Raw genomic sequence first — 16,139 nt, 5'->3', positions numbered from 1 at the left:
CTCCCATTTGACCCAGTGATCCCACTTCTAGGAATATATCCCAAGAAACTAGAAATACCAATCAGAAAGGATATATGCACCCCTATGTTCATAGCAGAACAATTTACAATGGCTAAGATTTGGAAACAGCCTAAGTGCCCATCAGCAAAAAACTGTGGTACATCTACACAATGGAATACTATGCTGCTGTAAAAAGGAAGGAACTCCTACCATTTGCAACAGCATGGATAGACCTGGAGAGTATTATGCTAAGCGAAATAAGTCAGTCAGAGAAAGATAAATATCACATGATCTCACGCATTTGTGGAATATAATGAACAACATAAACTGATGAATAAAAACAGATCCAGAGACAGAGAAGCATCAATCAGACCGTCAAACTTCAGAGGGAAGGCAGGGGAGGGTGTGGGGAAGGGGGAGAGATCAACCAAAGGACTTGTATGCATGCATATAAGCATAACCAATGGACACAGACAACAGGAGGGGTGAGGGCATGAGCAGGGAGGTTGGGGGGGCATGGGGGGATAAGGATACATATATAATACATTAATCAATAAAGAAAAAAAGAGAAAAATAAAGAAAAGAAAATTTTGTTATGTCCACATTCATTGTGAAACCTTTGCATTTCATTACTGAAACCTGTTGCACTGAAAAAATAGACACTCTACCTACTGTCCAAATGTTCCTAATGGCCTGGGGGGTGAGGGCATATAGATGTTTCAGGCCCTGCCTTCTTTGCGGTAAGCCAGGTATAAACTTACTGTGCTGACTGCTTCTTGCTTAGGGATTTAAGGAACAGATTGTCTTCAATATGTCAATGTTTTCAGATGTATAAACCCATCTTTACCAAATTGTAAAATGATGCTGCTCTCTGCATTTTGAAGAACACATAAAAAAGGACCCAGTTAATGTATCAGTAACTATTATGCCACAGCTCTGTGTTGAGTATTACTATGGTAGAGACTATTCATGCTCTATTTTTATTTTTAAAATGTCAACTGATACTAACAAATTCAAGGCAGAAAGCTATCAAAGAGAAAAGCAAGCCAAGTGATATAGTCACAATAAAATACAGTAAGGAGGATTCCAAAATGGTGGATCACTAATAGCTCCAAACAGGGTCTCAAACAGCATCTGACATTGTCCTGCATTAGAGATTGAGAGTCATAGCAGATCTACCTAATACATAGACACAAACCCAAACAGGCAGCCAAAATGGGGAGATAAAAAAAGCTCCAAATGGAAGAACAAGAGAATTCTCCAGAAGAGATATATGAAATGGAGATAATAAATTTATTAGATATAGAGTTCAGAATAATGATGGAAAGGATGCATGAGAAAAGACATAGTAACTATGAAATAAAGAATGACATAGTACTAATAAAGAACACATTGGAAGGAATACACAGCAGATTAGGGGAAGCTGAGGATTGGAGCAGTGAATTAGAAGACAGGGTAGAAAAAAACAAACACTCAATCAGAGAACCAAAAAGAAAAAAAAATTAAAAAACAGGACAGCTTAACAGAGCTGTGGAACATGAAGTGTAACAATATTTGCATTATAGGAGTACCAGAAGGTGAAGAAAGTGAGCAAGCGAAAGAGAACCTGATTGAAGAAATAATGGCAGAAAGCTTTCCTAACCTGGTGAAGAAAAAAGTCACACAAATTCAGGAAGCACAGAAAGTCCCAAGCAAGAAGAACCTAAACAGGCCCACACCCAGACACATCATAATTAAAATGCCAAAAATTAAAGACAAAGAATCCTAAAGGCAGAAAGAGAGAAGCAATTTATTACCTACAAAGAAGCTCCCATAAGGCTGTCAGCTGATTTCTCATCAGAAACTCTACAGGCCAGAAGGGAATGGCCTGAAGTATTCAAGGTAATGAAAAACAAGGATCTGAAACCAAGATTACTATATCCAGCAAGGCTATCATTCAAAATAGATGGTGAAATAAAGAGCTTCCCAGATAAAACAACAACAAAAACTAAAGAAGTTCATCACCACCAAACCAGCACTACAAGAAAATCTAAAGGAACTTCTGTAATAATAAGAAATATATATATAGAGAGAAACATAGGCATAAAGAATTAAAATGGCAATAATAAGTATCTATCAATAATAACCTTAAGTGTAAGACATAGGGTAGCTGAATGGATATGAAAACATGACCCAAATATATGCTGTCTACAAGAGAACTACCTCAGAACAAAAGACTCACACAGGATAAGAGTGAAGGGATGAAAAAAAAATTTTTCATGCAAATTGAAACGAAAAAAAGCTAGGGCAGCAATACTCATATCTGACAAAATAGACTTCAAAATTAAGGCCATCACAAGAGACAATAAAGGTCACTACATAATACTAAAGGGATTGATTGAACAAGGGATCTAACCCTGGTGAACATATAAGCACCCTAATAAAATCAGAAATGAAAGTGGTGAAGTAAAACTGACATCACAGAAATACAAAGGATTGTAAGAAAATACTATGAACAACTATATGCCAACAAGCTGGACAATGTGGATGAAATGGACAAATTCCTAGAAAAATACAATCTAAAACTCAATCAGGAAGAATCAGAAAACCTGAAGAGGCCAATAATGAAATTGAAGCAGTAATAATTTAAAAAAAAATCCCAGCTAACAAAAGCTCTGGTCTAGACAGCTTCACAGGGGAGTTTTACCAAACATTCAAAGAAGAATTAACATCTATCCTCTTTAATCTATTCCAAAAAATCCAAGAGAAATGGACACGTCCAAGCTCTTTTTATGAGGCCAGCATTATCCTAGTTCCAAAATCAGATAAAGACACTACAAAAAAAAAAGAATTACCAGTCAATATCCCTGATGAATATAGATACTAAAATCCTCAACAAAATATTATCAAATTGGATCTAGCAATATGTTAAAAAGATCATACATCATGACTAAATGGGATTTATTCCAGGGATGCAAGGCTAGTATCATATTTGAAAAATCAATAAATGTGATACATCACAAACAAATTGAAAGACAAAAATCACATGATTATATCAATAGATGCAGAAAAAGCATTGGACAAAAGTCAACACCCATTTTTTTATAAAAAATGTTAAGTGAAATAAGCCAGTCAGAGAAAAACAAGTATCATATTGTCTCACTCATATGTGGAATCTAACAAACAAAATAAACTGATGAACAAAATAGAACCAGAGACATGGAAGCATGGGACAGACTGTGGAATCTCAGAGGTAAGGTTGGGTGGGTGAGTGGATGGGAAGAGCTCAACCAAAGAACTTGTATGCATATATGCATCACCCATGGACACAGACAATAGGGTGGTGAAGGCCTAGGGTGGGGGAAGTGGGTGGGCTGGAAGGAGTCAATTGGGGAAAGGAGGACATATGTAATACAACAATAAAGATTCTTTTTATTTATTTTTTATATTTTTTATTGATTTCAGAGAGGAAGAGGAGAGAGAGAGAGAGAGAGAGAGAGAGAGAGAGAGAGAGAGAGAGAGAGAAACATCAATGATGAGAGAGAATCATTGATTGGCTGCCTCCTGCAGGCCCCTACTGGTGATCGAGCCTGCAACCTAGACATGTGCCCTTGACCAGAATTGAGCCCAGGACCCTTCAATCCGCAGGCCAACGCTCTATCCCCTGAGCCAAACTGGCTAGGGATAAACATTCTTTAAAAAGGCATAATAAACAAACATAGGAAATTAAAAAAACAACTTCACATTCTTTTTCTTTTCTTAGGTTCTAGGCAATGGAATTAATTACTATCATCTCAAGTATAAAAATACTGAAAAGCAAGTGTTAAGCTCAAAGGAGGAAATTTCCTTGAACTTTAGAAGTTGACTTTAAATAGCAATGAGCTTTTTTATGCTATTAATTTAAGAGTTATCTATATATACTAGAGGCCCGGTGCATGAAATTCGTGCACGGAGGGGGGATGTCCCTTAGCCCAGCCTGTACCCTCTCCAATCTGGGACCCCTCAAGGATGTCCAACTGCCCACCGGGATCGGGCCTAAACGGGCAGTTGGACATCCCTCTCACAATCCAGGACTGCTGGCTCCCAACTGCTCGCCTGCCTGCCTTCCTGATTGCCCCTAACCACTTCTGCCTGCCAGCCTGATTACCCCCTAACCACTCTGCTGCCAGCCTGATTGATGCCTAACTGCTCCCCTGCCAGCCTGTTTGCACCCAACTTCCCTCCTCTGCCAGCCTGGTCACCCCTAACTGCCCTCCCCTGCAGGGTTGATCACCTCCAACTGCCCTCCCTTGCAGGCCTGGTCCCTCTCAACTGCTCCCCCCCCTTGCAGGCCTGGTGCCTCCCAACTGCCCTCCCCTGCTGGCCATCTTGTGGTGGCCATCTTGTGTCCACATGGGGGCAGGATCTTTGACCACATGGGGGCAGCCATATTGTGTGTTGGAGTGATGGTCAATCTGCATATTATTCTTTTATTAGATAGGATAGAGGCCTGGTGCAGGGGTGGGGGCCAGCTGGTTTGCCTTGAAGGGTGTCCCGGATCAGGATGGGGGTTCCCTTGGGGCATGGGGTGGCCTGAGCGAGGGGCCTGTGGTGGTTTGCAGGCTGGTCATGCCCCCTGGTGACCCAAGGGGAGGCCCTGGTATCTGGAATTTATTTACCTTCTACAATTGAAACTTTGTAGCCTGGAGTGGAGCCAAGCCTTCTGCTCGCTTGGTGGTCGGCAGCCATTTCTGTTGGGGTTAATTCACCTTCTATAATTGAAACTTTGTAGCCTGGAGTGGAGGCCTAGGCCAGCCAGGGCAGGTGGAAAGCTTGGCTTTCTCCGTTGCCGGAGGCAACCCTGGCCTGCTCTCTCCAGCTCCGTGGCTGCCGCCATTTCTGTTTGGATTTGTTTACCTTCTATAATTGAAACTTTGTAGCTTGAGTGGAGGCTTAGGCCTGCAAGGGCAGGCGGAAAGCTTGGCTTCCTCCATTGCCTGGGAAACCTCTGTGGCTGTAGCCATCTTGGTTGGGTTTATTTGCATATCTGCTCCTGATTGCCTGGTGGGTGTGGCTTGTGGGCGTGGCTTGTGGGTGTAGCGGAGTTAGGGTCAATTTGCATATTACTCTTTTATTAGGTAGGATATAAGGCAAATATGCTAAGACTCTGACAGTCCAACTGGTTGCTATGATGCGCACTAACCACCAGGGGGCAGATGGTCAATGCAGGAGCTGCTGAGCTGCAGTGACTTGGCAGCAGTGGTTCTCAGATGATGTACCCTGAAACCAGAGAGGAGGGAGCCCGATTCCTCATGGGGGCCGTGCAATTCTGATTCCACCTTTGGCAGTGGGTTATGTTGTTGCTGGGGCACTGTCGGCCCTGAATCTGGTTTACTGCACACTTGCGTTTGTGTTCCACACCCAGTACGACAGCAACTTTGCAGAGTGCCCTCTCACACTCTGGGACCCCTTGGGGGATGTTGGAGAGCCGGTTTTGACCTGATCCCCACAGGCCAGGCAGAGGGACCACACTCACTCCGCAGATGCCAGGGAGGGACCGCGGGAGGTTGGCTCCAGGGCGTGTCTGGCCCATCTCACCCAGTCCTGCCCCGCTGGCCACCTTCTAATTAATTATCTTTCAATGTGCATGAATCCGTGCACGGGGTCACTAGTTATAGGCATAATAGTGATGATAAAAGCCTTCTTGCCAAGACACTAGCCCTTTCTGTTCTAATCAAGGTTCCAAGTATGCAAACTGTTTGGTAAATGGAAATAAATTCCTTCTTTTGGGAAGGTCAGGAGAGAGTTAGAGAAGTAAGCCTCCCGTAGCAGCCATCAGTACTGGCAGGAGGAGTTGCCACTCCTGGAAGAAGACAAGTGGCACATGCTCCCACAGAAATGGCCCATGGCTACATTTCTTCCTTCCTTTACAAATGGGTTCTGATGATGGAAAGGTTTGAATTCAGAGAATGACAGTGCTCGTCAGTGAGAAACAGACACACAAAATAATCCCAGATGGACATGTATGGAGCTGGCTGGTCCTGCCAGTCCCATGTTTGATTCTGTCAATGAGACCCTGAGACTCCCATAAGAAGGGCAGCTATGGACAGGAGATCTGCCAGAGAATCTGGTCTCCTTGGAAATGTTAAAAATATTTTGAAATTCCTTATTTTTACAGAGAGTTGTGTAAAATTGGGACCGTCCTTGAAAAATGGAGCAACCTGGGGAGCAGTTTATGAAAGGAGAGGACTCTTAAGTCTCTCTGGGACAGTACCTTTCCCTGGGGTAGGTCTAAGGCATCTACCTACATCAGCGAATGCTTTTCTGACCTTTATAAAGAACTAGGGCCCTAACCGGTTTGGCTCAGTGGATGGAGCATCGGCCTGGGGACTGAAAGGTCCCACGTTCGATTCCAGTCAAGGGCATGTACCTTGGTTGCGGGCACATCCCCAGTAGGAGGTGTGCAGAAGGCAGCTGATTGATGTTTCTCTCTCATCGATGTTTCTAACTCTCTATCCCTCTCCCTTCCTCTCTGTAAAAAATCAATAAAATATATTTAATAATAAAAAAAAAGAACTAGGGGCTTAGTGCACGAATTCATGTACCTTAAAAGGAACTGTGGGCCATGAGGCTGTGGTGGGCACAGGGGTGGGTCTCGGCCCATCCTCTGCACCCCCACCCGTCCCCTCTCTGCCAGCAGCCCTGCTCCCGCTGCCGCCACTCCCACGTACTGATGGCACCAGCCCCACTAGCACCTATTGCCAGCACCAGCCCTGCTCACACCTGCAGCCAGTGCTGGAGCTGCCGCTTGCACCCACTGCCAGCATCCAGTGCCGGTCCCAATTGCTCGGCGCTGTCAGTGGGTGCGAGCGGCAGCTGCTGCCCCAATCGTCCCTCAGGAGCAGGGGGAGGTTGAGAAGTGCTGAGGGGCAATCAGGGCTGGCAGCCACTGCTTGAACCCACTGACAGCGCTGAGTAATCGGGACTGGTGCTGGGTGCTAGCAGTGGGTGCAAGCAGTGTGTGCAAGCTGCAGTTCCAGCTCCTGCAGCGGGTGTGAACGGAGCCAGTGCCAGCGCCAGCAACAGGTGCGAGCGCCAGGTAGGACCGCGCCATGCAGGAGCAAAGAATTTTCAGTAACCACCATATGCTCGCCCCAATGACAGCAACAAGTGCCCTGCCTTGGTCTGGCACCCCCGCTCACCTGCTCCACCATCCTACCATGGCCGATGCCTGCCATGTTCCGTGCATGCCTCCTGATGGTCAGCACACATCATAGCAACTGATTGTTCGGTTGTACCACCATTCAGTCTATTTGCATATTAGCCTTTTATTATATAGGATAGCTATGGGGTGAGAGTGAGGTTATAGAATTTAACAATGGCTCTCTGAGAACAAAGGGATTACACCTCCCTACCTTCTTGGATGATAGTCTAGTAAAGACCTGCTCTTAAAGGAAACACACTCTTGGACATCAAATAGACCACTCAGGCACGGGGAAGCTATGGGTTTGGAGTCAGCTAAAGCATAACTGTAGTACATCTGTCACAGAGAATGCCACACTTGGGAACACTTTAGACTTAGAGCAAGAAAAGACATGTCTCTCAAGAGAAAGACTTCCCAAATTAAAACAGTGCATCAGCATTGTGAGACCCATTGAGCAGGTAGAGACAAAGCTGTTTCACAGCCTGCTAGGAATAAGAGCCCTGATTAAAGGTCAGGCCATGCTTCAAGTTTTGGTTCCTTCTGCTATTCTTCCTTTACCATTCATCTCATGAACTTATCTACACTTCTTTCCTCCCTCCCTCTCTCCCTCCCTCCCTTCCTTCCTTCTCTTTCCTTCTCTCTCTTTCTTTTCCTTTCCTTCCTTGCACCCTCCCTTCTTTTTGGTTTAAGCTGTGCAATACTTCCAATGTAATGTCACTGACTCAATAGCCACATTGCTTCCTTCTAGTGGTGATAGCTCTCTGGTCCACACAGAGCCCAAACCTGTAGCCATGGCCTAATTATTAGCATCCTGCTCTAACTGAGTCAACTAGCTGGGAAATGCTCTTCTTCATTTGCAAAGTGTAATCACTAGTGAGGTAACTTTGAGAGTTTCTGGAGCAGTTGTTTAGGGAAAATTCTAATTCTAAAACAAATAGCAGGAAGCAGGATGATGACTACATATGCCAGATGTGAAGCCAAAAAGGCAGGCCCAATATGATCTAAAATTTAGAAATAAGTGCCACGAAGAAAAATTCCAGAAGGAAAGGGCATGTATTTCTAAGATGAATGTTTTTATGAAAAATGTTCTTTTCATACATGTGGACAGCATGTGGATGTAATATTAAACTGGAGTCAGGGATCTCTAAATTAGATATAACCAAGATTTCTTGGTGGAAGATGGTCAAGTACTTGGGACAATCCAACATGGATAATATCTTTAGAGAATGATTTGCCTACAAGGGTAGACTAAATTACTTTTGGATCTATAAGCCCAAGTTCACTTACTCAAACACCAAGCATATCCATTAGTAATTGGCGTAGGCCCGTGGTTGGCAAACTGCGGCTCGCGAGCCACATGCAGCTCGTTGGCCCCTTGAGTGTGGCTCTTCCACAAAATACCACGGCCTGGGCGAGTCTATTTTGAAAAAGTGGCAATAGAAGAAGTTTAAGTTTAAAAAATTTGGCACTCAAAAGAAATGTCAATCGTTGTACTGTTGATATTTGGCTCTGTTCACTAATGAGTTTGCCGACTACTGGCCTAGGCAGTTCCATTGTGTGTAAGAGAAGAGTTCCTCCCAACATCGCAGCTCTGTGTGAGAGCCTAGCTCAGAGCATGAGTGGAGTGACCCTCGGAGATGAGTCTTCGTTCTTCTCTGAAGACCAGGGACACCATCTGTCAGGCCTGCTCTTTAATATTTGTTGAGGGTCCACAATGTGTTAAGTTTTGTACAGAACAGATCTCAAGATCTCAGCTTGCTAAAATGTTAGAAAGATATGTATAATATTTAGAGAGATTAGCTGACTAAACAGGATTCAAGGACTCAGCATAATCACAGTCCTGAATTTGAAAGCGTGAGGGATCTTGAAGGTCATTTGGCCTCGCCTTTTACTCCCAGGGAAATAAGCCTCACTAATCTGAAGTCTTACTAACCTGGAATCAAGTCCAGCTCTCTCACTATATGTTACGTATGCTTGGGCAGACTGTAATCTGCCATAGACTGAATGTTTGTGTTCCCACAAAATCCATATGTTGAAGCCCCAGTCCTCAGTGTGATGGTATTCAAAGGTGGGGCCTTTGAGAGGTAATTAGGTCATAAGGATGGAGGCTTCATGATAAGATTAGTGTCCTTATAAGAAGAGACAAAAGAGAGATGATCTCTCTCTAGCAAGAGAGCAGCCATTTACAAACCAGGAAGAGAGCTCTCACCAGAAGCAGCCTCCAGAACTGTGAGAAGTAAGTGGTTGTTGTTCAGGCTACTCAGTCTATGGTATTTTGTTATGGCAGCCTGAGCTGACTAAGACAACATCCTCTCTGAACCTAAACGCTTCTCATTTGTAAAAATAAGAGGTTCCTATAGAGTTGCTGTGATGATCATAATAAGTGTGAAGAACCTTTCACAGTGTCTCATCTCAGTCTACATGGTTATAGATAAGGAAACTGAGGCTCAGAGAGATTAAGTGACTTGCCCAAGATCACAGAGCTAGCTATCATTCCTTACCCCCATACCACCAATGCCCACAGCCCTAATTGTCCAGAACTTCCCATATGGCCCCTTACCAAGCTGTGCTCTCCTTGCTCAGCTTTCCTTTTCCCATCTCCTACATCAGAGTCAACCTGGGCTTGACCTGTTGTTTCTTTCTTATTTGGAAAGCAATCTGTTAAACTAACCCTATCAACTATGAACATGCTAATGAACCATGGTGTGGTAGAAAAGTGACGGATTTGAAGTGAGAAGACATGGGACCTAGTCTGTCACACTTCTCACTGTGGCCTGGGGAAGTCACTTCTCCTAGAGGAGTTTCAGTTTCCATTAGGGGATCATTCATGGTGCTTCTAATTTTGACACCCTATGTCCTTCTGACTTAACATGTCACCCCTCCAGGAGTATTTGCTGATTAATAAACTCCTGGTGCTAGTCAAGCTATCTAATCAAAGACAGCATCCCTTCATGTACCATACAAAAGAGCCAGGGATATTTCTCTCTTTCTACTTTTTAGATAGGAAGGTCTTTCTAGCAACTTACAAACCACAGTAAAGGAATAGCTGTAAAGATGAGCATGGGGAGAGAACCCCAAAGAGTTATATTCCAGAATTTTAGGGTCTACAAATCAACAAAACAATCCTTAGTCCACAGGACCTAGAAATTGCATCAGCTTTAAGTGCCCATTAAAAGTGAGAGTCAGAGTCCTTAACCTTTATCTATCTATATATAAAAGGCGAATATGCAAAGTGTTCCCTTGGGAGTTCGACCGGGAGACTCGGAGTTCAATCGTTTGCTATGATGTGCGCTGACCATCAGGGGGAGGCGTGGAATGAAGGAATGCCTTCCCCAGCAGTCAGCAGCCGGGGAAGGGAGGCCCCTGACTGGCAGCCCAAAGGCCCTGATCAGCCCAGATCACCAGCCAGGTCTAGGGACCCTACCCATGCATGAATTTTGTGCACCAGGCCTCTAGTAAAGAGAATAAAAGGCAAAAATGGAGAACTCACTGAATGGAGACATATAAAGGAAGAGAATTGAGTATACAGGCCACTCAGATCAGCAGCAATTTTTTAGTGATAATTTATGCTATTGCTTTGAAGGGTATCTTTATTCAAATGAGTCTTCCTGAAACACTTCCTGAGGAGAAAAATCCTCACCCCTAAATGCATTCTTATAGAACAAAAACACTCAATGGATCTGATTCTGGCTGAAGATCAAACAGAAGAAAATCAGAAAGATTTTTAAAAATAGAATATATTTTTCAGTCAAATGTGAAATTTCTCTTTCTAGAGAAACATTTCATTTTACTGCTGCATTGACTACATCTTTTCTGCTACCCTTCTAATATTCTCTGAAAGAACGTGACATAGTTAAGGACCATTTGGTGACAATTATGATTGATGGATGGAACTGCTGCGAGAAGTGCCGGGAACTGGCCAGGATGGACCTCAAAAGCAGCCTGGATTCTTAGTTTCCCAAGATAAGTCACATCATCACTTTCTCAATAGGTCAAGGAAAAAGAGGAAGCTTTGAAAAGGACCTCTATTATCAGTATAAAGTAAAACTTTACATTACAGTTATCCTGAAGAAAATTGTGTTGATCACAGATCACTAAAGAACACTTGCAGAATTCTTATAATACCCCATCTTTTCACACCCTAGAGATGTACATGTGTATTCTGCTTTATTTTAATTCATATCATTTCTCACTACCTGACATTATAGTAAACTAAGGGTCCAGTACACAAATTCGTGCACCTTGAAAAGAGCTGTGGGTTCAGGGGCCGGATGGGGTGCAGAGGATGGGCTGAGACCGGTGAGGCTGCTGTGGGCACAGGAGGGGGTCTCAGCCCATCCTCCACACCCCCACCCAGCCCCTGCCACCAAGGCCCCCGGTTCCCTGTCTGCTGACAACCCCACTCCCGCTGCCACCACTCCCACATGCTGACGGCACCGGCCCCGCTAGCACCCGCTGACAGCGCGGAGCCATTGGAGCTGGTGCCAGTAGCAGGTGTGAGCAGGGCTGGCACTGTCAGTGGGTGCGAGTGGCGGCTGCTGGCCCAAATCGCCCCTCAGGAGCAGGGGGAAATGGAGAAGCCCTGAGGGGTGATTGGGGCCGGCAGCCTCCACTCACACCCACTGACGGTGCCGAGCGATCGGGGCCAGTGCCAGGTGCTGGGCGCCAGGTGCCAGCAGCGGGTGCAAGTGGCTCTGGCACCGGTAGCGTGTGCAAGCGCCAGGCGGGACCGTGGTGTGCGGGAGCAAAGAATTTTCAGTCACCACCAGAGGCTCGCCCTGATAACAGCAACCAGCACCCTGCCCCACTCATCTGCTCCACTATCCCACCATGGCCAACGCCCGCCATGTTCCGCGCACACCCCCTGGTGGTTAGTGCACGTCACAGTGACCAGTTGTTCGGTTGTTTGGCTATTCCGCTGTTCGGTCTATTTGCATATTAGAGTTTTATATATATAGATACCTGTTTATTTTCTGTCTCCCTCACTAGAATATAAGTCCCTCAGGGCAAAGATTTGGCTTGTTTTTCTTCACCACTGTATTCCCAGAACCTAGTACACTGCCCCGTGTATGGTAAAAGCTCAATAAATATTAGTTGAACGGATGAATGAATGAATGAATACTAAAATTTAGGCTCATAGCCACTTGGGCTGGGTCTATAGCATAACACTGTTCATTGATCATACAAGCTATTTGCAAACTCATAGCTTGAGTTCTGCAGCATTAATAGAAACTGATTACTTGGATCTGAAAATGTCCATACCCTTTGACCAAGGAGTTCTACTGCTAAGATGTAGCCTAAATACAAATATTTATGTACAAATATGAAAGATATTTATGGCAGTTTCATTTACAAAAGAGAAAAACTGGAAATAATATCATTATTTATTAATAATAATAATTTGACATTGATAATTTAATGTCCAACAATAGGCTATTAACTAAGAAAATGATGGTATATCTTTAAGACAGATTATTACACAGTCATTAAAATATTTTATGAAGTTTTAAATTATATATGTAAAGGCTTTGATAAATTGTTAGGGGAAAAGAGTAAAATCACAGTTGATTATATAGTATAATACCAACCAAGGGAGATGCCAATTCTTAAATAAGGTGGCATGATGGAAAATTTTTCTTGCATATTTTGGCATTCTTTTCTCCTTTCTGAACTTTACAAATTTTCTACGAGTAATCAGGCCACAATTTGATAAATGAAAAATATAAATTAAAAATGTAAAGATTTTATTTTGTGGCTTACTGATGATTTAATCTTTTTCTGGTGTCAATAAGTAAAATTGTTAATTACATGTAATAAAAATGTGTAGTTAAAGATGCCATGAAGGGAAATAAAACCAATATTATGAATTTTTTTTCTTGTCAATTCCTTCATGCAAGAAATTTTTTTGCAAATAAAACCATACTTTTAATTCAAAAGATTCATGTCAAAAATCCATAGGTGAAGGTGGCAATTTCTAATAAATTAGAGAAAATGGAAAATTGCTTTTAAAAGATTTTCTTTTGTTTTAAGATTCCCCCCCCCCCCTTCTTACTTTAAGATGATAAATTAAATGAGGTTTCTTGAGGGAAAGCAAGTCTAAAAGAGAAAAAAATCATATTGGATTAAAAAACAAAAATCTCATCTTTTGTCTCCAGGTTGAAGAACTCTAGTTCTTGCCAAAGTCCGACCTCACTCTCTTGAACTCTTTAAGACAAGAAAGGAGACTAGGTTGTTCTAGAACCACAAATCCACCTGGAGAGGCACTCTACACATTCAGGAAGCAGGCTTATTCCTCCACTGGGTTGGGCATATTAAAGCCAAAATGCTGCTAGCATCACCTGGTGGTTTTCAAAGTACATATTTTTAAGCCTGGCACTCTTTGTTCAAAAACATAACTTGCTGGTAAGGAGGTGAAACAGTTAACACAGCAGGTGTGGGTGTGAAGGGCCTGGGCCCACCTGTTGGAACTTGCACTTTTCTCCTTACCCTGTGGGGAGTTGGAGGGAGCCTTGTAGGGGATGTGGAAGCTCCTTAAAAACACTGATCTGGCCCTGGCTAGTTTGGCTCAGTGGATAGAGCGTCAGCCTGTGGGCTGAAGGGTGCCAGGTTCGATTCCAGTCAAGGGCACGTACCTCGGTTGCAGGCTCAATCCCTGGCCCTGGTTGGGGCTGTGTGTGGAGGCAACCAATCTATGTGTCTCTCTCACATCAATGTTTCTCTCTCTGTCTCTCTCCCTCCCTTCCACTCTCTCTAAAAATAAATGGAAAAAATATCCTCAGGTAAGGATATTTAACAACAACAACAAAAAACACTGATTTGGTCAAATCTCCTTCTTACAGAGATAGGGTGAAATGAGACTATAGCGGGGGTGATATGTTCAATGTCACACATGTTGTTTGATTAAAATATTCAGCTGACTTACCTATAAAATAATCACAGTTTTCTAAAAAGAGTTTAAGGGTACATGTTTGGAAAATACTAAAGGAACCAACAATATGACAAAATGACTAAGAGAAGCAAGACCCTAAATTTGACATTAAAATGTAATCATTCAAACCTATTCCTTCTACACTAAAGGAAATTAATTTTATAGCAGATGTATGGTTTAGGAAATATAATTTTCTTTTGTTTGTTTTTTCTTCTTTTATTTGAAACATTTTGAAAATACAGAAAAGTATAGAGATAGATATTAAAAACTACCATGGACACATGTTAATCTTTTGTCATCTTTGTTCCATATTTCCAAGGCCCATAAATATAAGAAACTATGTTACAGAGTCCAGTACCTTTAACCACAAGAATCTCCACAAGGATGAATGGGGGTGTACTGTGAGGTTCTAATGTTAGATAGTACAGAATATATATCATATTCTGTACTTAAGCAAAGAAGACAAAAATATATACATTTTTAATATTTAAAAATATAGTACATTTAATATGTTTATAATTATTTATAACTTAAATTTAAATGTATTTAAATTATTTATATATTCATATATGCATTTAAATAAAATAAACAACACATTAGGTACAATATATGTCTTTTCTATATTCCTTTTTAGCCCATTCCCAGAAACAAACATGCTCATGAATTTAACCTAGACCCTTATGTCCACTAAATATATTTATTTGCTTGCTTGTTTTATCCATAAAATAGATTTTTATTATCAAAATATCAATTAAAATTAAGTGGATCTTAACATAGTTGTAAACATGACTGCCCAGAGATGATAAAAAGATTTGTTTGCTGAGAGGCCATTTTATCAACTTCAAACCTTTAAACTAGATTCCTGAAAATAGAGGCCTCAGATGTCTTGAAATTTCTACAAACTCTGCTGTAGTTTATTATTTTACTAGAGGCCTGGTGCACGAACTTGTGAATGGGTGGGGTCCCTCGGCCTGGCCAGCCATCGGGCAGATCAGGGCCGCAGGAGGTTGGCTGGCAGGGGGAGGGGCCACGGGAGGTTGGCCAACCTGGGGGAGGGGCTGCGGGAGGTTGGCCGGCCAGCCCTATTGGGGCCGATTGTGGCCAGCCGGACAGAGGGGGGAAGTGGGGGAGGCCACAGGAGGTTGACTGTGGGAGCGCACTGACCACCAGGGGGCAGCTTCTGCATTGAACATCTGCCCCTGGTGGTCAGCGCGCAGTCATAGTGACCGGCCGTTCAGTCGTTTGGTCACTTAGGCTTTTATATATATAGATAGAGTCCTTGGATCCTTGTGCAGAGCCTGACTGACTCAGATTTATCATTCAACTTCTTGAGCATTGGTTATTTGGCTAACTGATCTAGAAGGCAGAAAAGGCTGTTTAAGTCAGAACCAAAAAAAGCAGATACAATAGCATAGGTGACAACCACTGTCCAGATATTGAAGGAAACCAATTTTAAAAACCCCAGAAATTGGTTATATGTATACATAATATTAGATAGAGGAAATGTTAAATTATAGTAGGAAGGCAGAGATATAATATCTTTTAGAAAGATTTCCATAAAAAATGGTTGAGATTTTTAAAAATTGCTCTGGCAGCCACACAGTCCAGTTTTATGTTCTGTCTCTATCACTTACTAGTTGGATGACCTTCACCTCTCTGTGCCCAGGTCCTCCCAGTAAAATGGAGTAATAACAGTACCTACTGCATAGAGATGTTGTGAAAACAAGATGTCCCATGGAAAGCGTTAGGAACAGTGCCCTAACTGTGTGGGAAGAGTTGACAACCTGGGATGTGGAGAGGCCACAAACTCTGGAACTTCCCTCTGTCATCTGGATCCTCTGTAGCTCCTTCCCAGCTGTGTGGGTATGGGTATGGCAGGTGCTTGGTGCCATGCTCTAAGAACATGCTCAATCAACATTACCTGTTGTAAGTATTCCAAATAAATAATACCTTAGTATTCCTAAAGCACACCCTATTTTTAAATGCAGAAGCAAGCTCACAATGTCCTCACAGCAAGAAGTCAAGGGGAGCTAGAGGAAGAATTTAATT

The 16,139-nt window shown here is 42.8% G+C and overlaps 1 protein-coding gene across 1 annotated transcript in view; it reads right to left on the bottom strand.

The window, feature by feature from the left end:
• The window catches only part of IQCH (IQ motif containing H), a gene marked incomplete at both ends in the record, with an annotated part of 213,432 nt that overhangs the window by 110,671 nt on the left and 86,622 nt on the right, over window positions 1–16,139 (bottom strand). The window contains 1 exon segment of the mRNA XM_079768988.1: window positions 5,805–5,898. Within this exon segment, the coding sequence (XP_079625114.1) occupies window positions 5,805–5,898 (94 nt within the window).

The sequence above is a fragment of the Cnephaeus nilssonii genome, assembly GCF_951640355.1.
Source record: "Cnephaeus nilssonii genome assembly, chromosome: 4".
Taxonomy (NCBI): Eukaryota; Metazoa; Chordata; class Mammalia; order Chiroptera; family Vespertilionidae; genus Cnephaeus; species Cnephaeus nilssonii.
Note: the sequence above shows the minus strand (reverse complement) of the source record. Positions and strands in the feature narration are given on the sequence as shown.